This window comes from Gorilla gorilla, chromosome 11 (genome assembly GCF_029281585.2).
Source record: "Gorilla gorilla gorilla isolate KB3781 chromosome 11, NHGRI_mGorGor1-v2.1_pri, whole genome shotgun sequence".
NCBI classification, from domain to species: Eukaryota; Metazoa; Chordata; class Mammalia; order Primates; family Hominidae; genus Gorilla; species Gorilla gorilla.
This window is the reverse complement of record NC_073235.2, coordinates 121,265,557-121,293,515: the sequence shown is the minus strand read 5'-3', so window position 1 is coordinate 121,293,515 and position 27,959 is coordinate 121,265,557. Positions and strand designations below refer to the sequence as shown.

The following is a 27,959-nucleotide window of genomic DNA, read 5'->3' as shown; positions in this document are numbered from 1 at the left end:
TGTGTGTGTGTGTGTGTGTGTGTGTGTGTGTGTCGTGTAGGTAGACAGAGGGTAGAAGCAGGCATGACAAGGATCACCTGACCAAAGTGCCTAGTTACCCATATACTGATAGAATAAAATCTCCAGTGTAAAGGAAAAATTATATTTACAAAAACAGAAGCATGTTTTATTTCAATCCTGTTAAGGGAGAGGGATGGAATACACAAAATAAGGGGAGGGGTCTCTTTATATAATACACACACCAGGATCAACTACAATGAATAATACCCATTCCACCCCTCCCCCACCAACTCCTATGTGGGTTCCAAGGCCAGCTGAGAATAGATGGGACAAGAATTAAGACACTTTGGCACAGTAACATGGCCAATGCACCGAAAGATGGAGAGAAGAGAATTTCCAAGGGAGCAAGGCCCTGGGCCTCAGCTGCTTCCCCAGTGGAGGGGTAATGAGAAAACTTTGGCTCAGCAGGAAGGCGGTTGTCAAAAATCTGGGTTACCTTAACTGGACTCTCCAGATCACAGACTACAGACTGAATAGAGTCAAGATGTCTATCCAGTCCATTCTGTTCTCTGCTTTCTCTAAGATCACTTCTCTTCAGGCTTGCAATTATTGAGGGTTGGCCTGCTTCTCCTCTTCATCTTGGAAGGCAGGGGGAGTAAGTGCTTATTCTGCCCTTCCTATATCTAGGCCACTTAATTACTATTTTCTTGGCTCTAAAGAGACAGAAGCCAACTAACAAGTCCGGCTCTCTTTGTGAAAGTCGGCTTGAAAGAGCCCTTGTGTTGGCAAAACTGCCTCTGCAAATGGGGTTTTTTTTTTTTTTTTGAGGCTGCCCCTTATAGACCCTCCCCAAGCTTGTTCAGACACCTCAATTGTGTGAGATGTGGGCAGAAAAGACTTGGTCCCTCTCCAGAGTTGGATTAAGCAATCCCATCTTTGATTGGAGATGGGGATGAGAAAGCAGGTGCTAGCAGGGGAAAAGACTGGGGAAAGCAAGGCAGTTTACACTAGGTTGCAGATTCAAGCCTATGGATTGTGAAGAGCCACCTAAGCTCCAGAGAAGAGGAAATCTTTGACATGATATGAACAAGTGAATATTTTAGCGGCAACCCTGTAATTCCCATAGACTAAAAGAGAATGGTCAAAAAAAAAAAAAAAAAAAAAAAAAGACTGAGCAGAACCCAGCCCTCCATCTTCAATCTGAATAAAATTAACTCATACAGCTAATACTGCTCAAGTACAATCATGAAGACAGATGGAGCTGCTGAAATTCACACTAAAACAAAGAAAAGGATCAAGTGGACTGTCACCTTAATCCCAAGCACCTCCCTTTTAGAGTTATCGAGAAAATATCTTTGAAAACTTGGATTGAAGGTGAGGTCCACCACCGCCCCTTGTCTCCCAATACAATACCCTTCCAAGACAGCCTGATGAATTAAGACGTCTGTTTTAAGTTTAATAGAAGGGAAGTTCAAAAAGGGAAAGCACTGAGATTTGGGAAAACTAGCAGCTAAAGCCAGAAACAAGGTTAAGGTCCTCGTGGCATTCCGGACTGCGAGTAGAATGGGAGAAGGAAGGGAAACAGGTGGTGGGTTCCTGCTGTCCTTTGGCTTTACATCTTTCCCCTGCCCTCCCATTTCTCCCAACAGCTTGATGCAGCTATTGGCCTGCCAGAGGGGATGTAATGCCCAGACCAACTTTTTATTGAGCTTATGCAGCTAACAGACTTGTAAACAGTGCCAATCGACAAAGTTTTGCTGAATATTACAGCTTGTGCCCACTAAACACACCTCTCTCTGAGATTAAAAACAAAAAAACCAAAGTAAACAAATACTGAGAGAGAATGAAGAGACACATCTTGAGTCTTCCAGAAAGGCAAAATAAAAAACGCCACATGGCTTGGTCCCAGGCGTTCACCATGCCTAGAGTGCTGCTGCTATCACCTCTGTCTCCCCTCCCTGCCAGTGGCTAGGTAGAGGTAGGGGAGAAGGGTCATCTTGGACATGCTGCAAATACAGCATTTGCTGGTGTTGACACCCTCCTGGGGCTGTGGTGGCAGACTGCTGTGTCAGGAGCCCATTTCCTGGGAGTAGCAGACGGAGCCCAGGTCCTCAAGACAGCCTGAGATGGCAGCCCATACACCTCAGCAGGGGTATCTTGCCCCTTTTCTCCAGTGCGGTTCAGCATTGAGGTTGTCTATTCCCAGTCGGTGATAAAACCTGAGCTGTTTTTCTCGTAGGTTCCCCCTCCTTTCCCCAACTTGGGGGAGTAGTGGGAGGGAACAGGGAAGGATCACTGAGGGGGCAGGGGGATACCCCGGGGATCGGTGACCTGGCCCTCTTGCAGGTTCTTCACCAGTTGTGCAAGCCAGCGTTTCGTGGTGGTGTCATCTTTTAGCACCTGGGCGAAGGTTGTGTCTTTCAGCTGGTCAGGGAGGCACTGTCTGAGTGCTTCACGTGCCCTACATCAGAAACAAACAAACCAACCAGGGAGACCAACAAATAAACCCACATCTTGTGGACAGGGAAGAGCCCCCTTCTTAGACATAAATATTTAGAATACTGTGAATCTATGGCTCCTTAAGAAGCCATTAAAGTTCTCTAAAGCTATATTAGGCATAGGCTTAGAGATCTCCAAAATCTGTATCCACAAATATTTTCTGAATGATGCCCCAATGTAGAATTTCATGAAAAAGCAAAATTAAAAGGTTCAATAGTTTACTTCCATTCAAACAGCTTTCTGATTTATTAAATACTGTCAAAATACTCATGTTAGAAATATATGGATTATGGCAAATAAAATAATTCAAAAATCAGTACATTAACAAGGATATCATCAAACTTATAACTTAATGAATTTTAATTCTATACTAAGTTATCAATTTGTGTCTTTACAGAAATTGCTTCAGTTTTATGGTTAAAAACCTTAATAAGAGATGAGCAGTGAAAACAAAGCTATGGTAGCAGTATTATCAGATGAACTTTTAAACGTTTCATTTTCTTTGAAAAGATGACCAGCAGAAAGTCAAATCTGAAAACCTAAAAAAGGTAAATGTTAACTATGTGTAGAGCTATTTTAAACAAAGTTATAGTTTTTGCACTCAGACTAGTTTTCTTTGTACAAGTAGAATTTTAAATAAACACATTTTTAAACTTTAGTGAAACAAGAACCACTGAAGAACAGGATAAAATGGTCAACAAACAGGTAGGGCTTGAATAAACTCAGTGGCAGGAGACTGAGTTCACATTAAATCAAATCAAGCTAGCTCTCTTCCCAGGAACACAGAAATTGCTCCATTACGTGGTTTAGCAGAATATGAGCAAGTTGCTTTCAGCATGAATTATGGATTTACAAAGCAAAAGGTCAAACATTTCTAAAATGCATTATATCTACAATGTGTGATTTCTGGCAGAAAGATTATGAACATAAGCAGATAAAATAATTAGCTCAAGAAACTTATAGGAATCAAGGACAGAATTGGAAACAGAATTCAAGAGCCCTCTGGGCTGTGTTCCTTTTTAAGAGATCTTTGAAAATATACTTCTCTTTCTGACCACGTAGAGTAGCAACAGAAAATTCAAACAACAGGAGTAATGCATCATAAGGTTTCCTTTGGAATCGCCTAGACTCTCTGGAATGTCACAGTAGGATGGAGAGTTACAGTGAGAAGATGAAACTGATGGCTACTAAAATTCAGCATTTCAGATTTTAAAAAGAATCTAAGTTCTGTCTCAGACAAACTAAATGCAGTTATATCCCCACTTCCCTGTCCTAAAGACACAGGAGCTATGCCATGAGATTAGGAAACTGTTCAGCAGAGTATTTCCCTAAAGTCCTATACATCCTATAAATGTTTACCTGGGGTTATCTGAAAGTCGAAGGTAACATCTCACTACATGCTTCAGCAGACGGGCAGAAGGCTCTTTGGATAGCTGCAGGACCATCTTACCCTGTTTCCCCCAAAATAAGGGGAGGTGTTGGAAAAAACACACAAAACACAAACAAATTCTAATTGACATCAGAGATCAGATAGTCCAAGAATCATAAAAGGTTCCAAAATTGTTAGTTCTAGTCAGAGGACTGAAGTTGTTCAATGCCAGTTATAAAGAGATTAAGCTTTGTGATGAGAAGTAGTTGTAAAGGGGATAGATGAAAGAACTCACCAAGATCATGGCAACATGGGAGAAACGCTCATACGTCTGACATATATAAGCCAAACCAGTGTCATCTAACAAGATCTTCTGGAGGATGAATGTGGCAACCTGAAGCAAAACAAAATCGAAGAGTTTATAAAGTTGCTCAGATTTAATCTTCTCATTTTCTACTCATTTTCCCAGGCATGACTATCAGTCAGAAAATTGAGCAAGCAGGGATCCTTGTATATTATGTACAACTTTATCATATATGTATAGTACAAAGAATAATAAATATTACCATGTTGAACATTACTTTGTACCAGTTTTTTTTTCTAGAGGCTTTACATGCTTATCTTATTTTTATAATAAATCAATGAGGTAGGTACCATTATTATTCTCACTTTACATACAAGGGTAGGTTCTGTCTAATTATCAAATTCTTAAAAACTCAGAGACCTTCTCATTTACAGAGTACCTACTATGTGCCCGGTATAACTGTTAATCAATAATGCACCAGGTTAAGGTCCCAAGTGACAAAGTTACTGTGGCAGAGCTGAGATCCAAGCCTCATTTGAATATCTAAGGCTCTTCTCTTTTCCACAGGCCAAGATGATTTATTCAGCTATGCCTCCTCTCTTCCAGATGAAGTAAGGCCTTCCTTTCTTTCTTTTTTCTTTTCTTTTTTTTTTTTTAGATGGAGTCTCACTCTGTCGCCCAGACTGGAGTGCAGTGGCTCCATCTCAGCTCACTGCAACCTCTGCCACCCTGGTTCAACTGATTCTCCTGCCTCAGCCTCCCGAGTAGCTAGGACTACAGGCTCCTGCCACCATGCCTGGCTAATTTTGGTATTTTTAGTAGAGACAGGGTTTCACCGTCTTGGCTAGGCTGGGCTTGAATTCCTTGACCTCGTGATCCACCTGCCTTGGCCTACCAAAGTGCTGGGATTACAGGCGTGAGCCACTGCACTCGGCTGAGATAAGGCCTTTTTTGTTCTTAAAAGATCTTGAAGAAATAAGATTTTTAAGCTTCTCTTTGAAGATTATCTAACAGTAATAAAACATATCCTGGCAGTGAAGCTTATATGTGGCCTCAATTTTTCCCTCAACTTGAGCTCATTAGCTCTTACATAAAAGAGATATTAAAATATTAGTTTAATTTAAATTAGACAATCACGATAATGATACTCTTTCTTGGCTGCTCATCAAAATGAACTGTGGAATTATTTTACTATTTTATTGGGGTTATAACACTGCAGTAGGCTGAATAATGGCTCTCAAAGATATCCAGGCCCTAATCACCAAACTCTGCAAATGTTACCTTAAATGAAAAATGGGACTTTGCAGACGTGATTAAGTTAAGGATCTTGAGATGGGGGATTATTCCTGTTTATCCAAGTAGGCCTTAAATATAATAACGAAGTGTCCTTAAAAGCGATGTAGAGAAGGCCAGGCAAAGTGACCCATGCTGGTAATCTCAGCACTTTGGGAGGCCAAAGTGGGAGGACTGCTTGAGGCCAGGAGTTCAAGGATGCAGTGAGTTACGATCATGCCACTGCACTCCAGCCTGGGCGACAGAGAAAACCCCATCTCTTAAAACAAACAAACAAACAAAACAACAACAACAACAACAACAACAAGAGAGATGTAGGGAGAGATTTTACCACAAAGGAGAAAGCAATGTGACAAGCAGAAAGAGATTTGAACATGCCACATCGCTGGATCTGAAGAGGGAGGGGGCCATAATCCAGGGAATGCAAGAAATGCAGTTCTGGAAGCTAGAAAAGGCAAGAAAAAGACTCTCCTCTATATCCTCCAGAGAAAGCATGACCCTCCTGATACACTGACTTCAGATTGGTGAAACTCATTTAGAACTTGTGACTTCCAAAACTATAAAACAGTAAACTTCCATTGTTTTAAGCCACTACTCTTCTAGCTTGTGGTAATTTGTTATAGCAGCAGGTTATATAGGAACCTAATATAAACTTATACACAGTAAAGTGTGTTAAGTGCACTAATCTTAAGTGTACCTTGAATTTTTACCTATGTACACATTATGTACTATAACCAGATTAAAATACAAAATATTGTATAAAATACAGAATATTTGGGAGGTGGAGGCAGGCAGATTGCCCGAGCTTAAGAGTTCAAGACTAGCATGGGCTACATGGCGAAACTCCATCTCTACTAAAAATACAAAAAATTAGCTGGGTATGATGGTGTGTGCCTGTAGTTCCAACTACTCAGGAGGCTGAGGCATGAGAATTGCTTGAACCCAGGAGGCAGAGGTTGCAATGAGCCGAGATCACTCCACTTCACTCCAGCCTGGGTGACAGAGTGAGACTGTCTCAAAAACAAAAAACAACAACAACAAAAAAAAACAGAAAAAAGCAATATTTCTACCAACTCAGGATTCCAGCATTCCCTTGTACCTTTCCCCAGTCAATGTTCTTTCCTCAGAGCTAACCACGAATCCAACTTATTGCCAGTAAATGGCTTTGCTTGTTCTTAAACTTCACATAATCAACATACAGTATGAATTCTCATGTGTCTGGCTTCTTTTGCTCAACAATGCCTTTGACAGTCATCCATATATTGAATATTTAAAATAAAAAGCTTAAAAATAGCCAGGTATAGGGATGTGTGCCAGTATCAAAGCTACCTACTCCAGAGAGGGAAGTGGGAAGACTGCTTTAGCCCCGAAGTTCAAGGCTATAGTGTGCCATTATCATGGCTGTGAATAGCCACTGCATTCCAGCCTGGGCAACATAGTGAAACCTTGTCTCTTTAAAAACAATAAATTGGTCAGGCACAGTGGCTCATGCTTGTACTCCTAGTACTACGGCAGAAGGCAGGAAGATCCTTTGAGCCCAGGAGTTCAAGAGTAGCCCAGGCAACATAGGGAGACCTTGTCTTTACAAAAAATAAAAATAATTAGCTGAGTGTGGTGGAGCAGGCATGTGGTCCCAGCTACTTGTGAAGCTGAGGTGGGAGGATCAACTGAACCTAGGAGGTCGAGGCGGCAGTGAGCCATGCCTCTCTACTCCAGCCTGGGTGACAGACAGAGATCCTGTCTCTAAATAAATAAATAATTTAATTAAAAATTAAAAAACCAGTGCTCACTTAGACAGCACATGTACTAAAATTGGAACAACACAGAGAAGATTAGTGTGGCCCCTGTGCGAAGATAATACACAAATTCATGAAGCATTCCATATACATATTTTTAAAAGTAAAAAGCCAAAAAAATCATTATACCTGCTTACACCCAACTCAAGAATAAAATATTTGTTAGACTACAAAAGTAATTTAATGTGACAAGGCAAATTTTAGAGCAGAGGTTGAATACTACCCAAAATAGTCAGCAGTATGGAAAAGCAACCTTGAAAAAAATCAAATAATATGAAATTTAAAAATTGAAAGTGATTAGAGAAAAAAATACGAAAGACAGATAATAGAGCATAACTGATGTTGAACCAAGAGACTTGAACGAATAAAAGAGAAAAATATACAAATCAACAAAAAAGACACAAGTAATATGCTCTTTCAGAAAAAAATTGAGGCTGGGTGAGGTGGCTCATGCCTGTAATCCCAGCAGTTTGGGAGGCCGAGGTGGGCAGATCATCTGAGGTCAGGAGTTCAAGACCAGCCTGTCCAACATGACGAAACCCAATCTCCACTAAAAATACAAAAAAAAAAAAAAAAAAATTAGCCGGGAGTGGTGGTGTGTGCCTGTAGTCCCAGCTATGTGGGAGGCTGAGGCAGAAGAATTGCTTGAACCTGATAGGTGGAGGTTGCAGCGAGCTGAGATTACATCACTCCATCTCAAAAAAAAAAAAAAAAAAAAAAAAAAAAAAAAAAAGGCCGGGTGGAGTGGCTCATGACTGTAAACCCAGCACTTTGGGAGGCTGAGGCGGACGGATCACCTGAGGTCAGGAGTTCAACACCAGCCTGGTTAATATAGTGAAACCCCATTTCTACTAAAAATACAAATATTAGCTGGGCATGGTGGCACACGCCTGTAGTCCCAGCTACTTGGGAGGCTGAGGCAGGAGAACTGCTTGAACCCGGGAGGCGGAGGTTGCAATGAGCTGAGGTTACACCACTGAACTCCAGCCTGGGTGACACAGCAAGACTCCATCTCAGAGAGAGAAAAAAAAAAAAAAGATATATGATTATCAAATGAACTTTAAAAATAATAAAAGACACTTGTAGGTAACCACACAAAAAAGTAAGTTCACCTAAAAAAGGAAAGAATTAGGCTGACCCTGAGACTTCGCTGCAATATTCAATGTTAGAAGACAAAAGGACTATGGCAATAGAGGTCTGAGACAGAACAATGAGGTAAGAATTCTGTACAATGAGTAAGAATTCTGTACCTTGTCATGTTGTCATTCATGGTTAAAGTACATAGTAAGCAGAAGCTCAAGTACATATAATTGATTATGTATTTTAAAAAAGCCCGGTTATAGAAGGAGCAGGATTGAAATTTTAAAATTAAAAAAATGAAACCGTAATAATATACTTAGAATTTACCTGTGGAGTGAGATGTGGGTTTGGAGAAAAGAAATTTAGTGTTTAACTTGATTTTCTTCTGAATGGTTTGGGTTTTTCAATAATTGTTTCATAATAATTTTTATTCAAAAGAGAAAATATTCATACAAATTTCAAAAGCTTGAAGAGAGAAAATGATCCCAGGACCATAAGGAAGCAGCTTAAGAGTCAACACAATGTAAAATCTAAGTTAAAAGTACATACTGTTTTAGAAAGTTCACTTCCAGATTCCATAATTCGCAAACATAAAGGGATAATTTCTGTTGTCAATAAAAAGTTGATTACTTCTTGTTCATCTGTTTTCACCAGGGCCCCTAAAGAAAATAAGGACAAACAAAATTATTTTACAGTTAGGGTTTCCAGTTAACATTAACTTCGAACTGTTTATCCAGTGAGTTGTGAACTTAAATAACAGAACACAAACTGGGGTTTGTTAAAGGAATCAGATTCACACTGGTACTAAAAAAAAAAAGGAAGAGGGCGGCGCAGTAGCTCACACCTGTAATCCCAGCACTTTGAGAGGCCGAGGCGGGCAGATCACTTGAGGTCAGGAGTTCAAGATCAGCCTGGCCAACATGGCGAAACCCCGTCTCTACTAAAAATACAAAAATTAGCAAGTATTTGAAGCTTCACAATACTTGGAGCTTCACAATACAGGAGCATGGTGGCAGGCTCCTGTAATCCCAGCTACTCGGGAAGCTGAGGCAGGAGAATCAATTGAACCTGTACAGGTTACAGTGAGCTGAGATCGCACCACTGCACTCTAGTCTGGGTGACAGACTCTCTCTAAAAAAAAAAGCTTTCTGCACTAAATTGTCTTTGTACCTTTGTCAAAAATCAACTGACCATATATGTGTGGGTCTATTTCTGGACTCTTCATTCTGCTCCAATGGTCTGTAAATCTTTCTTTTCTCCAGTATTACATTGCCTTGACTACTATAGTTTTCCAGTAGGTGTGGAACTCAGGTAGTATATGTCTTCCAACTTTGTTCTTTTAAAGAAATGTTTGGATATTCTAGTTCCTTTGGCTTTCCATATAAATCTTAGGATCAGTCTATTAGAAGGCTGCCATAACAAAATACCATAGACTGGTGGCTTAAACAACTGAAATTTATTGTCTCATAGTTCTAGCAGCTGAAAGTCTGAGATCAGGCTGGGCACAGTGGCTCACACCTGTAATCATAGCACTTTGGGAGGCTGAGGCAGCTGGATCACCTGAGGTCAGGAGTTCCAAGACCAGCCTGGCCAACATTGTGAAACCCTGTCTCTATTAAAAATACAAAAATTAGCCGGGTGTGGTGGCACACACCTGTAGTCCCAGCTACTCGGGATGCTGAGGCAGAAGAATTGCTAGAACCCAGAAGGCGGAGGGTGCAGTGAGCCAAAATTATGCCACTGCACTCTAGCCTGGGCAACAGAGCAAGAATCTGTCTCACAAAAAAAAAAAATAAAAAAAAAGCTGAGATCAGGGTGCCAGCATGGTATGGTATAGTTCTTGTAAAGTCTCTCTTCCTGGCTTGTAGATGGCCAGCTTCTCACTATGTCCTCACATGGCAGAGAGCGAATGAGGGAGAACAAGCTCTCTGGTGTCTCTTCTTAGAAGAATACTAACCTCATCACGAGGGCCATGTCCTCATCTAAACCTAATTATCTTTCAAAGGTCCCATCTCCAAATACCATGACATGAGGGGGTAGGGTTTCAAAGCATGAAATTTTGGGGAGGACACAATTCAGTCCATAGCAGTCAGCCTGCCAATTTCTAAAAAAAGTGCTGCTGGGATTTTGTTGGAATTACTCTGAATCTATAGATCAGTTTGGGGAAAATGAACAACTTAACAATACTGAATCATTGATACACCAATCAATGAACATGGTTTATCTCTGCATTTTATTTCATTAGAAATCAGTTTTGTAGTTTTTTGTTATAGATCATGCATATATTTTTAAAGATTTATACCCAAATTTTCACATTTCGGTGCTGTTATAAATGGCAGTTTAAAAAAATTTCAGCTAAGTGAAGTGGCTCACATCTGTAATCCCAGCACTTTGGGAGGCCAAGGTGGGAGAACCACTTGAGCCCAGAAGTTTGAGACAAGCCTGGGCAACAAAAAGTGAGACCTTGTGTCTACAAAAAAATAAAAAAATGTAGCCAGGTGTGGTGGCATGTGCCTATGGTTCCAGCTTCTCAAGGCTGAGGTGGGTGGATTTGTGTGATCCCAGGAGTTTGAGGGTGCAGTGAGCCATGATCATGCCACTGCACTCAAGAGTGGGCAACAGAGCAAGACCTTGTCTCAAAAATAAATAAATAAATAAATAAAATAAAAAATAAATTTCCTATTGTTCATTGCTAGTACATGGAAATTTAATTTTTTTTTTTTTGAGTCTCCCTCTGCCGCCCAGGCTGGAGTGCAGTGGCGTGATCTTGGCTCACTGCAATCACTGCATCTCCACCTCCCAAGTTCAAGCGGTTCTCCTGCCTCAGCCTCCCCAGCAGCTGGGACTACAGGCACATGACACCACGCCCGGCTGATTTTTGCATTATTTTCTTAGTAGAGACTAAAAAAAAAGTAGATGAAAAAATTTAACTACGTGAACTGACAGATTCATATTCCTGGAGTTATGGGAGAATTACAGGTTTTCAGAATGCTTAGTGTATTTGACATGCATATTCTTAGGGCATTTCAGATATACGAAGCATTCCGGTATTAGAAGTAAGACAAACAAACAAAAAAAGACAGTGGTGTGTGCCTGTGCCCATGGTCCCTATTACTTGGGAGGCTGAGGCAGGAGGATCACTTGAGCCTAGGAGTTCAAGTCCAGCCTGGGTAACACAGCAAGACCCTATCAGAAAGAAAAGTAAAGAAAAGAAGAGAAGAGAAGAGAGAAGGGAAGAGGAGAAGTCTCAAATTTAAACTCTTATTCCTCTAATAATACTCTTTATATATTGAATCAAGTTCTTATGCTTTACTCTCCCTACAATTCCAGCAAATGTTTCTACATATATGCTGAATTTAATCCCAAATGTTGGATCTCAAAGTCTTATTAACAACACTTAGAAGAGTGCTTGATAGGAGTCATCATGTTCCTGATACTTATTGATTAGTGAATGAGACAACCTCAAAGACAAAAATGAATGACTGGTGTACAAAAATCATAACCGGCAAGACAAAACACCCAACTTAGACTACTACTGTGAGTATTTCAGGCTTGCAAAACAATTCTAATAACTTACCAATAACTCCAAGGCTGGTGAGCCGAAGATACTCAAAGGGACGTGTTTTGCTGACAGTGTGCAAAAAGGGGTACAAAAAAAGTGGGATGTGTGCTGCGAGAAACGCTGACCTGGAAGAAAACAATAATTACATTCACAGCCCAGGGTTGATTTCTAAGGATCCTGAACTTTCAAATTTCTAGGTGGTTAATTCTGTAAGGCCTTAACATTGTCAGAGCAAGGAATCCTTAGGAAAACAATGTTACTGGTCATTAGTCTCGACCAATGGTTCTCAAATGGGGTAAATTTTGCCCCCTGGAGGACATGTGGCAATGTCTGGAGACATCTTTGATTGTCACAACTCAGGATTATGAAGCACTATTGGCATCCAGTGGGAAGAGGCCAGAGATGCCATTAAACATCCTACAATGCACAGGACAGTCCTCTCCTGCCCTCTCCTTTCCATCACAAAGATTCATCCAGCCCCAAATGGTAATGGTGCCAAAGCTGAAAACCCCAGTCCAGATCACAGTGGTTAAGAAAACACATGATTTTCCCTGTAATCAGCAGAAAGTACCTTACAAACTGATTAACTTAAAATATCCAATTGTGGATTTTAAAAAATAGACCACAAAATGCTATTAAGTGTCCAAGAGATTGTCCTAGATTACCTCCCTCACCTATGACTGAATAATAGTATTCACAGGTGCAGTCAAATAAACCTTACAAACCAAGACAACAAAACAAAGCAGCCATTATCAGGCTTACCTGCTATACTTTAATAAGCACATTCTTCTTTTTTTGTTAGGGCATTTCAGATACACAAACCATTCTGAAAACAGTTTAGTCAGGCAACTAATATGGAAATCAGTCTATTATTTTATATTATTTATAGTTACACCTTGTAGAAGAGCCAACGCCCAAGATTTTTAACACTCAAAGTACTCTTGTGTTTTTGTTAAGTGCTCAAAAGTAATTTTCTTAGTAATTTCTCTAAAGCTGTGTAAGGTCAGTGCCAACATAGCATACATATTTCATAAGGAAACTTGACAAGAGGAAAGGCTTTAATAAGATGACTATTAAGTGCCTTTGGGGCCATAAAAGCCCACAAAGTAGATTCCTGAACAGGATTTCCCTTTTCTTAATTTTTTAGATATGACAGGTGGCAAAAATATTTTAACTTACATGCCAATTCTCGTCTATTATAGAGGCCGCCCAGAATGCTATGTTAAGAAGGATTCTGAAGTCAAATCTGGGTTCAGTGTGGGAAAAGTGCTGGAAAAATAATTACTAAACTCCTCTTATATGCCATGCACTATGCCTCACAGATGACATAGTGTCAATAACAGGTCAGGGAGTGAGAAGTAGCTGTATGCCTGATACCTTTCCTGTAATGTGAACACTGTTTCTTTAAAGTTCACTGGGTAAAAGTAAATAAGAATCCGGAAGACCAGGAGAGAGAGAGAGAGAGAGAGACACACACACACACACACACACAAACGCTCTCTCTCTCTCTCCTCCATGCCCTTCCTTTTATTATTCAGAGAAAGTTTAGGACCATATTCAATGTATATCTCCCCCAAGTGACTCACCCAAAGCATTTACCTGGTTTCTGGATGTGATGCTACACATTGCAGTAATGCCAGAGCATTGCAAACTCTGTTAGACTGGTGTGCTGTCAAGGTGGGTGGGTTGATAGATGGATAAATATTTACAATTTCCTAAAAAATGGAAATCAGCATCAGATGAATAAGGAATAACTAAAAATTAATTCCCATGGTAATAAAGCAAAAAAAAAAAAAAGGCAAATAAAATAGCTCTTAATTCTGTGCATCTTTTAAGAACTCAGTCATCAAAGAGGGAGCAGAAATAATGCTCATATCCTTTCATCACAAACTTACTTGGCTGAGACTAGCTAAGACATTTCTACATTTGTCTCTAGGAAGATTTTTTTTTTTTGAGACTCACATTTCTACATTTGTCTCTAGGAAGATTTTTCTTTTTGAGACGGAGTCTCGCTCTGTTACCCGGGCTGGAGTGCAGTGGCGCGATCTTGACTCACTGCAAGCTCTGCCTCCCGGGTTCACACCATTCTCCTGCCTCAGCCTCCAGAGTAGCTGGGACTACAGGCGCCTGCCACCACACCCAGCTAATTTTTTGTATTTTTAGTAGAGATGGGGTTTCACCGTGTTAGCCAGGATGGTCTCGATCTGCTGACCTCGTGATCTGCCCGTCTCGGCCTCCCGAAGTGCTGGGATTACAGGCGTGAGCCACTGCGCCCGGCCTAGGAAGATTTCTGTGGAGGCAAATGTAGTCATCTACACTTCCTCTTATATTCTCCAGCTACTGAGGCTATCAGTTGAGGGATACTCAAATTTTTATAATTTTGCTAGCATCCTGCTTTAAGTTACAGTGATGAGATCACTGGCCAGAAAGTGTTAAGTCAACCACGGTGACTCATAAAGAAGTTTGAATTTGGTTAGGTAGTAACATGGTAAGGACATGAATCAATGGGTGGGGATATGTATAAACAGCAGTGAATATATGCACTATCTGTCAAAAAGTAATGATTTACTCAATACAATTCCATTTACATTTTTTTTCTTTTTTTTTGAGACAGGGTCTCACTCTGTCATCCAGGCAGAGTGCAGTGGCATGATCATGGCTCACTGCAGCCTCCACCTCCTGGGCTCAATTGATCCTCCTACTTCAGCTTCCCAAGTAGCTGGGATTACAGGAGTGTACCACCAAGCCTGGCTAATTTTTGTATTTTTTGTAAAAATGGTGTTTCGCCATGTTGCCCAGGTTGGTCTCAAACTCCTGGGCTCAAGCAATCCTCCTAACTCAGTCTGCCAAACTGCTGGGATTACAAGCATGAGCCACTGCACCTGGCTACAATTTTCCATTTACATTATTTGTAAAACTTTTACATAGAAAAACGTTCCCATAACAAAGATCAGTTTCTTGGCTAAATGCAATAGAGATGGAATGTGAATTTACTTAAGAGTAGAAAAGTTAATCTAATTGTTAGGAATTTGGGGCAATACTTTAATGGATGATCATGCCACTACCTAGGTATTTTGGTATTGTTATTGTACCATATCAGTTAATTAGCCACCAGTGACCATTCTGGTTTGAACTGAACTTCAGTTATCTATTCTTTAATGTACAAGTGTACCCACCTTTAATACTACAGCTGTTATACCTTCAACATTTCCTTTCCAGGCCAGGCATGGTGGCTCATGCCTGTAATCCCAACATTTTGGGAGGCCGAGGTGGGTGGATCACGAGGTCAGGAGTTCAAGATCAGCCTGACCAACATGGTGAAACTCCGTATCTACTAAAAATTAAAAAAAAAAAGCCAGGCATGGTGATGCAGGCCTGTAATCCTAGCTACTCAGGAGGCTGAGGCAGGAGAACCACTTGAACCCGGGAGGCAGAGGTTGCAGTGAGCCGGGATTGCACCATTGCACTCCAGTCTGGGCGACAGAGCGAGATTCCGTCTCAAAAAAAAAAAAAAAAAAAAGAAAAACAAACAAAAAAACCCAAAAAACCATTTCTTTTCCATAGAATATATTGTACCTTGTGGTCCTTATACTCTACTTTCCACCTTCCTCCCCCTGTCACGTAGATTTATCTTACAGTACTCCTAAAGCGGTGTTTGTCAAAGCGTAGTTCTTAGATCACCTGCATCACAATCACCTGGGGGAGGTGAAAGTGCTTATTAAAATATAGATTATAGGGCCCACCTCAGACTGACTAAATTGAATCTCTTGGGTAAGGATCCAAGAATCTGCATTTTAACAAATACCTCAGACCTTTCTAAAACAGATTCTTACAAATGCAGTTTTTTAAAGAATCATCCTCCTAAAGTCTTCAAATCATTTGGGCAAAGGTAAAGAAATATACAAGTGTAATGAAAAGAACTGAACTGCCAATCATGGACGTGAACCCACCTGTAAAAGTGCTGCAATAGTACCAAATGAATGCCACAGCATGGGTGCAAGGTCAGGAACAGATTCTCGCTTCTTACTTAGCTCCAGCAAAGCATTTTCCCTAGTCTCAGGACTGGACAGCTCATTGATCCACTGATAGATCTTTTCTCTATCCACTTGTGCCAGTGTAGTAGGCACAGGCTTCAGATGAAGACAAGAAAGTAAGTATCAGTTTATTAGAGTCAAACCAAGTCTTACCCTGCAACAGAGTTTTAGAGGAAATATATTTTTCATGAATACCAGGGGAGCGTTTCTAAATACATACATTTGATGTCAACTATTCAATCTCTCTGGTAGTTACTGATGAAAATCTAAAATGCACACATACCCTTTGATAATTCCACGTTTAGGAATTTATCCTGTAGGTATAATTGGGCTGTGCTAAAGACATACCAGGATGTTTACTGTCGCACTGTTTTAAAAGCAGAAAACTGGCCGGGCGCGGTGGCACACCCTTGTAATCCCAGCGCTGTGGGAGGCCATGTTGGGTGGGTCACTTGAGGTCAGGAGTTTGAGACCAGCCTGGCCAACATGGCGAAACCCCGTCTCTACTAAAAATACAAAATTTAGCTGGGTGTGGTGATGGGCGCCTGTAATCCCAGCTACTCAGGAGGCTGAGACAGGAGAATTGCTTGAACTTGGGAGGTGGAGGTTGCAGTGACCCGAGATAGCGTCACTGCACTCCAGCCTGGGTGACAGAGCAAAAAAAAAAAAAAAAAAAAAAAAAAAAAAGCCAGGTGTGGTGGTGCATGCCTGTAGTCCCAGCTACTCAGGAGGCTGAGGCACTAGAATCACTTGAGCGTGGGAGGTGGAAGTTATAGTGAGCTGAGATTGCACCATTGCACTCCAGCTTGGGCGACAGAGTGAGACTCTGTCTCAATAAACAAACAAACAAACAAACAAACAAACAAATAAATAAATAAATGCAGAAAACTGGGCCAGGCGTGGTGGCTCACGCCTGTAATCCCAGCACTTTGGGAGGCCAAGGCAGGTGGATCATGAGGTCAGGAGATTGAGACCATCCTGGCTAACACGGTGAAACTGGTATCTCTACTAAAAATACAAAAAATTAGCTGGGCGTGGTGGCGGGCGCCTGTAGTCCCAGCTACTCTGGAGGCTGAGGCAGGAGAACGGTGTGAACCCAGGAGGCGGAGGCTGCAGCGAGCCGAGATCGCGCCACTGCACTCCAGCCTGGGTGACAGTGTGAGACTCCGTCTCAAAAACAAAAATGCAGAAAACAAACAAGTATCTCTCACTAAGAGACTGGTTAAATATTGGTGCAGCTTTATAATGTGATACTATGTAGTCCTTTAAAAAAAGAAGCAGCTCTCTATATACTGAATATATATTGATACTAACTAAAAACAATAAAAGGGTTACAGAAGAGCATATAAAATGTTTCCATTAATATACACACATATAAAAATAAAAAATACATGTACATTCTTACACATTTACATATAACATTTCTAGAAGGACACATAAAAAACTGTTAACTGTAGTTACCTCTAAGGTTGGGGATTTACAGGGAGACTTACTTTTCATTGTTTACACTAAAACCTTTTGCATAAACTTTTTTTAAAAAACCATATGCATATAATAGTTTTTGAGAGGAAAAAAAATTATGCCTTCCCAATACTGGTCCCTCCCCAGTGATTCTGACATCCCCCCTCAACTGAGCAGAAAACCTGTAATTTGGAAAAGCTCTCCCTCTTAATGATTCTTCAGTATATTCTCTAACTACATCCCTTTGAGAACCATTCATTACTTACTCATGTAGGAAATACATACTTAATAGGGCATGCTTTCATTATTATGCTAAAGAATCACAATATTCCCCCCAAATTTGAGTATTTTATAATTCTCTGTAGTCATCAAATATGTTTGTGACCTTGGTTAAGTTCCTTAATTATTCTTACCTGGAAAACAAGATGGGAGACTAGAAAAATGATAATTGCTACCCCTAAGCTCTAAACTGCTAACAAATTCCTGGTGATTTCCATCTCTATGCCCAATATGTTCTCAGGTAATTGCCCCCTAGCATGAGAAATAAAAGAAGGAGGGGGGGGGAAGGCTATCTACACTTGCAGATGAGATCACTAATGTTCAGAGGAATTAACTCACTCAATTTAACCAGGTATGAAGGTATGAAGTTGCATATTCCCGTACTTTTTTGAACTATATTACACAGTTTCTCACAGTACTTACAAGTTCCCAATAGATCTTAGCTTGACAGAATGATGACCTACCCATTGTACAGATGTAAAGACAAAGAACACAAAGAACTGCCTTTGTTGAAGAACAGAAGCATAAAATAGACTTTGAGGTGGATTCAAATTTACTGTACCCAATCTGAATAATGGCCTTTTAAAAATGGAAGCTTCATTGTAAGTTTTTAGCTTGATTTTTATTATTTCACTAGCCTGACAGAAAGAACCACAAGGTGTTCTGCTAAATAGACTGAAATACAATGCAGCTTAAGCTTTAAGTGCCTTACAGTAATCTGCTAAAAGCTGTTTTGTAACTCCCTTCAGGGATGGTCCTCAAGGAATCAATCATAGGCTCTTAAAGCAACAATATGATGGAATATGGTAGCTTTTTTCCTCCTTTCCCAACAGCAAAAGCAGTGTTGTTCAGGCACTTGCCCTTTCTAGGCAGCCACAAACAGGCCCTCAACTTAAAAACTATTTTTGGAAATGTAATTCCTACCTGAAGATAGGGTATGTGTTTATTTAGAATATTACGTCACCTTAGACGCTCAGCAGAAACACAGGATAAAATTTTAGCGTTAGGTTTCCTGCCCAGTCTCTTGGATGACCCCACAATCCAGTAACTAAAGGGGGCCTCACAGATACTGGTCTGGCAATATAGTACCTTTCCTGATTAATCAGTACCCATTCCAGCTGACCTTCCCCAAAGTCTTGTCATACAGATACCACCATCAGTAAACTCCATCACCCCTACTAGAGCCAGTGTGTGACTTGCAGTTGGCACCTTGTACCCCATCTTGCCCTGGTAACCACTGGTTTGCATACCATGCCTCCTGAACACCAGGCCCCATCCCTACATATTCTCTTTCTGGAGCTGGCCTGATGCCCACAGAGAAGATGGCACTGCTGGCAGTGGTGTGGGCACTCTGAAAGGCCAATGCCTGGTACGTACATGGGTTCCTAAAGCCATGGACACCTGCTGCTAGCAATACTCCAATTTGTGAGATTATTTGTGGGGGCTGCAGCCTCCATGTGATTTTGATTCTAAGAGAGCTAGAACCATGTCAGGTGGGTGGTAATGTGGCCCCCATGGGCACTAGCTTGGTGTTATGGGTTCTGCTGTCATTCTAGCCAAAAGGAGGGCAGTTTGGTGCCAGGAAATATCTAGGGTGGGGATCCTCCTTTTCATCATCCCTGTTGCATTTCACCCCCAATTTAATAACAGCAGTAAGTTACACCAACTGAATACCCACCTGTCATGGGATGAATACAATTTTTTAAAAATAAAAATGAGAGCTTAAAACACACAGTGCTTACTCTGCCAGGCACTGTCCTAAATACTTATAATATTTACCAGCACTCTCATTTTATAGATAAGGAAAATCTGAGGCACAGAGAAGTTATTTAAAATTTAAATGGCAAGCTAGGATTTGTACCCAGGTGTTCTAGCAACAGAGCCTACACTTTTAACCGCTTTGCTAATGCTGCTTCTCATCTGCCTGAAAGACAAAATCTGATCTAAAGATGACTTTTTTTTTTTTTTTGAGATGGAGCCTCACTCTGTCTCCCAGGCTGGAGTGCAGTGGTGTGATCTCAGCTTACTGCAACCTCCACCTCCCAGGTTCAAGCGATTCTTCTGCCTTAGCCTCCCCGGTAGCTGGGACTACAGGCATATGCCACATGCCCAGCTAATTTTTGTATTTTTAGCAGAGATGGGACCTCCCCACGATGGCCAGGCTGATCTCAAACTCCTGACCTGAAGTGATCTGCCTGCCTTAGCTTCCCAAAGTGCTGGAATTGCAGGTGTAAGCGACTGTGCTCAGCCTAAAAATGACTTCCTAATAAACTATATTCTTTGACCTAGACAATATAGTTAATACATAAAAATCTCAGACAAAAAGTAAAATGTTATTGGTGGTAGTTCAACAAAATCTGAAAGAACACGCAGTACTATGAACAGTAGCATTGATGTTAGGAGAAATTCTCTACTTATTGAGATTACAAAGCACTTAATAGGTATTGTTTTCAGAGAGAAGTCAGTACAATAGTTTCACATAGCTCCCTGTGTCACATTATGGATCAGATGGGGCATAATTTACTTAGAACCACCAACACACACATGGACATATAACAAGCAATTTTGTAACACACATATAGGAATTTCATTGTTTTGGAGAATAAAAAGGAAATATTCTTATATTTTGAGTTATATATTAATTTATATAACCAGATGATTGATAAAATATTTTGGACATTCCTAAATGAAACACCAAAACTCAAAATGTATCTTACTCTCCTTCCATATCCCAAGAGTTATTTAGGCCCATCTTTCACAAAAAGAATCTGTAATTGACATCTTTTTAAAAGGAGGTGGGCAGTAGAAGAAGGGGTACGGCAGGTGAGGGAAGAGTTAGTTCTGTTGTACTTCCTTTTTTTAAAAACATGGTTTCGTTTAATGATCACAACATGGTGGTTATTAACCTCATTTAACAATCGATGAAACCATGGGCAGACAACAGGCAGATTTACTCCTCATGCCACTCTGTAACGATCACCTCTAATGATTCCTAGTTCAGATGCTACAACTCTTTGAATTTTTAATTTACTAATACATTTCTAAGGCTGTGGCTGATATGGAACTCAATCTAGTAGCACACATTGCTCACTGACAGGTAAGCAAATTAATCTATGACTTCCCTACTGGAGATTACCTTATTTGAAGCATTAATAATAATTGCAGGATACCAACCAAGAGAGCAGAGGTTGACATTTTTTGAGGCCCAGACCCTTTAAGAATCAAATGAAGTCCGGCATGGTGGCTCACGCCTGTAATCCCAGCACTTTGGGAGGCCGAGGTGGGCGGATCACGAGGTCAGGAGTGCGAGACCATCCTGGCTAACATGGTGAAACCCCATCTCTATTAAAATTACAAAAAAATTAGCCAGGTGTGGTGGCAGGCACCTGTAGTCCCAGCTACTTCGGAGGCTGAGGCAGAGTGGCGTGAACCCGGGAAGCGGAGCTTGCAGTGAGCAGAGATTGCACCACTGTACTCCAGCCTGAGCCACTGTACTCCAGCCTGAGCTACAGAGCAAGACTCGTCTCAAAAGAAAAAAAAAAAGAAAAGAAAAGAAAACAAAAAAGAAAATTGTGGATCTTTTACTCAGAAAAATACACAACTGCAAAAACACGAAAACCTACACATAATTTTAGGGAGTTCACAGAGTTCCTGCAATGTATCCATGTACCCAGGATTAAGAATCTGTTTATCAAATTGAAGAACAGGAAAGACCTCAATTTGCAAGGAACTACATGTGGATATAATTGGAACACACACTGGCGGGGGAGCCTGAAGTGACTTCAAAATCCAGTTTTGCTCTTTCTAGAATTGTGTGACCTAGGATAAGTCATTTAACTTTCCAAACCTCAATTTTCTCATTGTTAAAGTGAAGGAACTATATTAAATAATTGTCAGTCTCAGGCAGCTCTAAAATCTTAGAAATTATTTAGTTCTTAGTTGTGAGAGTCTAATCTAAGAGGCTCTTTTTTAAAAAAAAAACTTTGACATAATTTGCATACAATAAAAGTGAACTCACTTTAAGTGTACGCTTCAATAGATTTTTGAGAAATTTATACACCTAAGTAACTGCTACCATAATGAAGATATAGATCCATTCACCCCAAAAAGTTCTTTAATGCCCTTTTCAGTAAACCCCATACTCAGCTTGAGGCAATCATGGGTGTTTTCTGCTACTATAGATTAGGTCTGCCTTTTCCAGAAATTATTAATATGCAGTAATATTTATTGAGCATACCATTTGTCGTCAGGCACTGTGGATTACATCATTTTATTCTCAAAATTCTAAGAGGAAACAGGTTAATAGAGGTTTCACGTGCTCAAGGTCACACAGCCAGTGTACAGCAGAATGAGACTGAAACTCTACTTCTCTCTAGAATCGATGAGTTCTATCTGGTCTCAAGGATAGAAAGCACAAATACTCCTCCAAGTTGAAGAAATTACTCTTAAGAACCCAACAAAACTTTCTTAAATTTAATATTCCCTTAGCACAGAACTCATTAACAGCTGGATTTGGATACACAGTGAGCTCAATTACATACCCGGACACATAGAATCATCATGAGAAATCTGATTTAGATTATAAGTTATTCTTAACACTTCCAAGAACAGAAAAAAGCTCTATAGTACATTACCGTAGATTATTAATTGTAACCTGCTAAAGTCAACAGTCCTGGCCAGGCACAGAGACAGGCTCACACCTGTAATCCCAGCACTTTGGGAGGCTGAGGCTGGTGGATCACTTGAGGTCAGGAGTTTGAGACCAGCCTTGGTCAACACAGTGAAACCCTGCCCCTACTAAAAATACAAAAATTAGCCTGGTGTGGTGTCATGTGCCTGTAATCCCAGCTACTCGAGAGGCTGAGGTGGGAGAATCGACTGAACCCAGAAGGTGGAGGTTGCGGTGAGCCAAGATCACACCACTGCACTCCAGCCTGGGTAACAAAGCGAGATCCTGTCTCAAAAACATAAAATAAAATAAAAAAATAAAGTCAACAGTCCTGTTCTTTTAATAAGTGTGTTAAAAAACTTTTATATTATCAAAATTTAGGTGGTAACTCTCCCTCCTTTTCTGTTTAATGATTTGTATATGGAAAATGTATTTCAAATGACACCTTTTTTCCCCAAGAAAGCTTAACATACAGATATTTACCAAAGTAAGTTACTAATGGTTAACTCCAAGTGTCACACAGGGTACTGACAGTTTAAGTTGGTCTTCTATTTCTGAAAGATTTTAACACATGATGTGAAAAGTATAAAGATGTTTATAAGTTATTTTAAATAAAACGACATTTATCTATAAATAGTAAAGAAAATGATTTCCTTCTCTGAGTAAACTAAAAAATTGATGTTGATGGTTTCTTAAACAGAAAATAGCCAAATTATCAATGTAACTTTATGTTTAAGGGCCAAAATAGCTGTTTATTTTCCTGCCAATACATAAAGAATGGAATCAGACTGAAATAGAGATTATTTTCCCAAGTCTGGAGATCAACACGTGGATTTGGGTGTCAGCATGGTATTCCAAGAAAATGAACTTTCTAATAGTGCTGGAAGTACTAAATTAGCTTACCTTCATACTTTTATAAGAGCCAGAATGTATCTTTTTTTTTTAAGATGGAGTTTTGCTCTTGTTGCCCAGGCTGGAGTGCAATGGCACAATCTCAGCTCACTATAACCTGCGCCTCCCAGGTTCAAGCGATTGTCCTGCCTCAGCCTCCCAAGTAGCTGGGATTACAGGCGCATGCCATGAGGCCAGGCTAATTTTTCTATTTTTAGCAGAGACGGGGTTTCACTACGTTGGCCAGGCTGGTCTCGAACTCCTGACCTTATGATCCACCTGCCTCGGCCTCCCAAAGTGCTGGGATTACAGGCGTGAGCCACCATGCCCGGCCCAGAATGTATTTTTTCAAAATAACTTTTAAAAAATGAAAGTGAATAAGGAAAGACAAGTTAGGCAATTTGCCTAAAGCTTCATCAGGAGACTCGGCAGGAGAAAGTGAATTAAATCCTTTAGAGTGCAGTGTTCTTTCTACTTGCCAAAAAGGAAGGCATCTGGGAGTCCATGACAGCTTCAATAAAAAGATGTAAAATAACTAATGATGCTGCTGGTTAGGCGGAAAGTCAGAGAAAGACAAGTGTTTAGGGATGCTAGAATTGTCAGTGGAAATCAGTGGGAAATTAAAAACAAAAACACATCCCCTAAAGGCTTACCTCCGGTTGTTTCACAAGCATAACATCCATTACAGAATACCGATGGCATGCAAAGATTTGTAGTTTTTTTTTTTCCTTTGAGACAGGGTCTCACTATGTTGCCTAAGCTGAAGTGCGGTAGCATGATCATGGCTCACTGCAGCCTGGAAAATTTTTAAACATTTTTTGTAGAGATAGGTTCCTACTGTGTTGCCAAGGCTGGTCTTGAACTCCCGGCCTCAAGTGATCCTCCTGCCTTGGCCTCCCAAAGTGCTGGGATTATAGGTGTGTGAGCCTTTAATTTGGGAATTAAATTCCCAAAGCTGAAGTCTGGGAACAAGTCACATATCAGTGAGTGAATCTAGCCAACCACTGAGCATTTTGTTATTCTTTCTTTCTTTCATTTTTTTTTAAAGATGGAGTCTTGCTCTTGTCTCCCAGGCTGAAGTGCAATGGCACGATTTTGGCTCACTGTAACCTCCACATCCTGGGTTCAAGTGATTCTCCTGCCTCAGCCTCCTGAGTAGCTGGGATTACAGGCGCCCACCACCACGCCCAGCTAATTTTTGTATTTTTAGTAGAGACGAGGTTTCACCACGTTGGCCAGGCTGGTCTCGAACTCCTGACCTCAGGTGATCTATCCGCCTTGGCCTCCCAAAGTGCTGGGATTACAGGCATGAGCCACAGTACCCGGCCACATTTTGTTATTTTTACTTAATCTTTAGAATAATCCTGTGTGGTACTTCTGTCCTTATTTATTAGAGGAGAGAAAAAAAAAATTATGCTCAATGGTGGCAGTAATGAATATATGAAGATGTTAGGATGTATTCCATCAAGAATGACAACAGCAAGGTCGGGCGCAGTGGCTCATGCCTGTAATCCCAGCACTTTGGGGGCTGAGGCGGGCAGATCACCTGAGGTCAGGAGTTCGAGACCAGGCTGACCAACATGAAGAAACCCCATCTCTACTAAAAATACCAAAAAAAAAAAAAAAAAAAAAAAAAATTAGCCAGGCGTAGTGGCTAATGCCTGTAATCCCAGCTACTTGGGAGGTTGAGGCAGGAGAATTGCTTGAATCCAGGAGGCGGAGGTTGCTGTGAGCTGAGATCTTGCTATTGCACACCAGCCTGGGCAACAAGAGCAAAACTCTGTCTCAAAAAAAAAAAAAAAAAGAATCACAAAAGCCTACTGCACTAAACATTTCTAGCATATGACTACTCAAGAGTCAAAATTTAAGATACTTCCCATACTATCTTAATTTTTCCTTCTAGTGAATAATATCCTGCATTTACATGTGACTACATTCTCTCTCTCTCTTAACAGACAAAGTCTTGCTATGTTGCTCAAGCTGGAGTCCAGTGGCCATTCACAGGTGCCTTCATAGCACACAGTAGCCTGGAACTCCTGGGGTGAAGTGATCCTCCCTCCTTAGCCTCCCAAGTAGCTGGGACTATGGGCACACACCACCCAGCTTACATTCTCATTTGGCAGTACTTTGTTATCTCCCTAGCTGAAATGATGATTTACCTACTATTTTAAAAAAGAGATAAATAAAGGCACAGATACACACTTTCACTGTTAGGCAGAAAGTAAGCATCTTCTCAAGTGGCTTTGATTATTCTGGGCACTGTTGCATGCATTAATTATGCTTCTCAAATTCCAGTGAGTGATATGCATCATTACTGTCCCTTTACCCACATCAGAATAATGCAGTTTGGTCCAACGGAAGGCATGAAGAATTGAGAATGAGGCGGCTCAACTTTTTACGTTTTAGTTTCCTCACTAGCTAAATATGTCCTAGTGAATGAGTGGTACGAAGGAATTTGTCAGAGCTGCTACGAGGTCCAAACATCCTAAGTGAAAGTGCATCTAAAAGTTCAAATTTTAAAATTAATGTAAGGCACTGAAAACGTGAAGAAACATGTATTGAGTACTTATTATAAGTAATGTACCACAGCTTTAATGGTTGTTTAAAAGATGCATTAGGGAGCAATTGAAAATAAAAGGAATAGCTACAGAGTTTGGGAAGGCACAGGGAAGAGTGGCTCAGTATCGAAGATAAAATTCTGGAGAAGATACAATCAGATTTTGAGAGATGGACAAGTCAACCTTAGAATAATTTCCCTTATTTAACCTGTCTTTCCCCTAATAGCAGCACACTCATCTTTCAACTTGCTTTTCCCCACGTTACATATATAATTTGGGAGAAGGAACAAAAAAGCTAGCGGAATTGCAATGACCTAATTGAGATATAAAAGATACTCTCTACATTGAATAGTTACAAACACTCAGAAACAGTATGAAAGGAGGCAGAGATACCAACAGCACTGGAACTGACAATGGAGATCAAATCTCAAAAAGCAGTTTTCTATAGCTTAGTCATACTTGGCTCAATTTTTCACTTTTTGTACTTAAAGGTATGGCAATTTTTGGTGCTTTATTTAGTAATTACGTCATTTTGCCTGATAATACAATTTCAGTACATTACTTTCCTTAAATCATTTCCCTTTGGTTAAACAGAAAAAGCAGAATTGGTCTTCAGGCAGGTATGCTCAAATCAAATGATCTCCTTTCCCCATCATGGCAATGTTCTTTCAGTGGTCACCTTCCCTTCAATATTCTTTCATGCAGCAAAGTATCTGAGTCTTTAATCTTGTACTAGGAACTGTCCTGGCACCGGGGAAACCACGTCAACAGGGCTCACATGATCCCTGTCCCTGCCCTCAAGGAGACAGACAACAAATAAACGAATACAATAATTACACGGGGATCAGGGCTGTAAAGGGTACTCTACTAAAGTTAGAGGCTGCGGAACTAATTTGAAGAGGATAGTCAGGGAAGGCCACTCTGAGACCGATTTAGGCAGAGACCTGAAGAAAGATGGATTTGGATAAACAGTTTAAGGAGAGGAAGGAGAGTTCAAGGAAAAGGTACCAATTACACTCATGCTGTGTGTGTAAAGGAGGAGGGATAAGAAGAACATTCACTCCAGGCATAGAGACCACAAAGTGCATCTTGGAGAAAAAAAAGCGCGTTGCAGAGGGTTAGGTGGCCAGAGTAGCTGAAGCTTTAGGAGCAAGAGACATAAAACGAGATTATAAACGTGGGTTAAGTACCACATCATACAGGGCCGTGCAGGCTATGGCAAGGAGTCTAGATTTTATTTAAATGCCAAGAGAAGTAGGATTACTTCTGATAGCTGAATTACACTATCTTTCTTTTTTGTTAAAAGATCACGCGGGTAAAACGAGATGTGTCGAGGAAAAGTTTTAAACGCAGAGAACCTAAGTCAGATGCAAAAATTATGCACTTTTCCGGGCCTCAGGTTTTCCATAAATAAAGCAAGTGGTTTGAACTAGAAGCCATTTCCTTCCCGCTGCGACGTGGTGAGTTCTAAGAGCAGGGGCCGCGTCAGATTGACCATGGAATTCCCCTCATCGACGCCGGCGCCCAGAACACAACTGGCGCCCTGAAACTGTTGGTCAGCGCAATAAATCAATGAATGGCCTGCTACGGGCGCGGGACCAGGCCCCGGCGCCCGCAAAGAACGCGATGGGTCGCGCTGAAGGCCGCGAGAGGCGTCCGGCAAGGAAATAGGGGCCGGCTCCACCACAACCAAAGCGTGCCGAGGAGGGGAACCGGGGCCTTGGAGGTTGAGGGCAGAAAAAAATCAGACTAGGGACCCGACACCGGGAATTAGGAGAGAAGGCCGAAACGTGGGTCTGAGAAAGGATTCTGGTTCCAAGCCTGGGGGCCTAGCCACTCACCGCAGCCGTCGCCAGGCTGTGCATGTTGTGAGCGGCCGCCGCTCTCTTCCACAGCCGGACGCGTCCGACCCGCGTCCCCGCTTCAACACCCCTGCAGCGGAAAATAATGAGCCGCCGTAGCCGCCATCCGACTCCGGCTCGCTCCGCCCACTTCGCGGCCCTCTGACCTCTCACCCCTGACCCCACCCACACATCCTCTTCCCGCCTCCAGGGCCTAGTTAACAGTCCCAGAGTGTGTCCTTTGCCCCTTAAGATTTAGGACCGGAAGGACGTCCGCGACCACTAGTCCCCGCAACTTCTGGCTTTGAGCAGGTATTTCCAGA

The 27,959-nt window shown here is 41.1% G+C and overlaps 2 protein-coding genes and 1 non-coding gene across 8 annotated transcripts in view; 2 read left to right on the top strand and 1 right to left on the bottom strand.

Moving 5' to 3' along the window:
- Positions 1-139: 139 nt before the first annotated feature.
- Positions 140-27,946, bottom strand: CNOT9 (CCR4-NOT transcription complex subunit 9). 3 transcript variants are annotated; one of them, XM_004033206.5, is made up of 8 exons: positions 27,637-27,946; positions 15,854-16,033; positions 13,503-13,618; positions 11,919-12,028; positions 8,891-9,000; positions 4,164-4,262; positions 3,859-3,950; positions 140-2,461 (listed from the first exon to the last, which is right to left on the bottom strand). In XM_004033206.5, exons 1-8 carry the CDS (start codon positions 27,658-27,660, stop codon positions 2,293-2,295), a joined length of 900 nt encoding a protein of 299 aa, XP_004033254.1. In that variant the 5' UTR covers positions 27,661-27,946; the 3' UTR covers positions 140-2,292. The 3 variants fall into 3 exon arrangements, with proteins under 3 accessions (XP_004033254.1, XP_004033257.1, XP_055235575.1); XM_004033209.5 differs by having other exon boundaries at positions 140-3,038; positions 27,637-27,771; XM_055379600.2 differs by lacking the exon at positions 15,854-16,033 and having other exon boundaries at positions 27,637-27,769.
- On the top strand, positions 7,248-7,354 carry LOC115933808 (U6 spliceosomal RNA). Its single transcript, XR_004069662.1, has one exon. It is a non-coding gene; the product is annotated as a U6 spliceosomal RNA (small nuclear RNA).
- Positions 27,836-27,959, top strand: part of USP37 (ubiquitin specific peptidase 37) — a 119,118-nt gene continuing 118,994 nt past the window's right edge. For all 4 annotated transcript variants that reach the window (XM_055379579.2, XM_055379588.2, XM_055379577.2 and 1 more), the window contains exon 1: positions 27,836-27,948. The gene's annotated coding sequence lies outside the window, so the exon portion shown is untranslated. The remainder of the gene's footprint in view (positions 27,949-27,959) is intronic.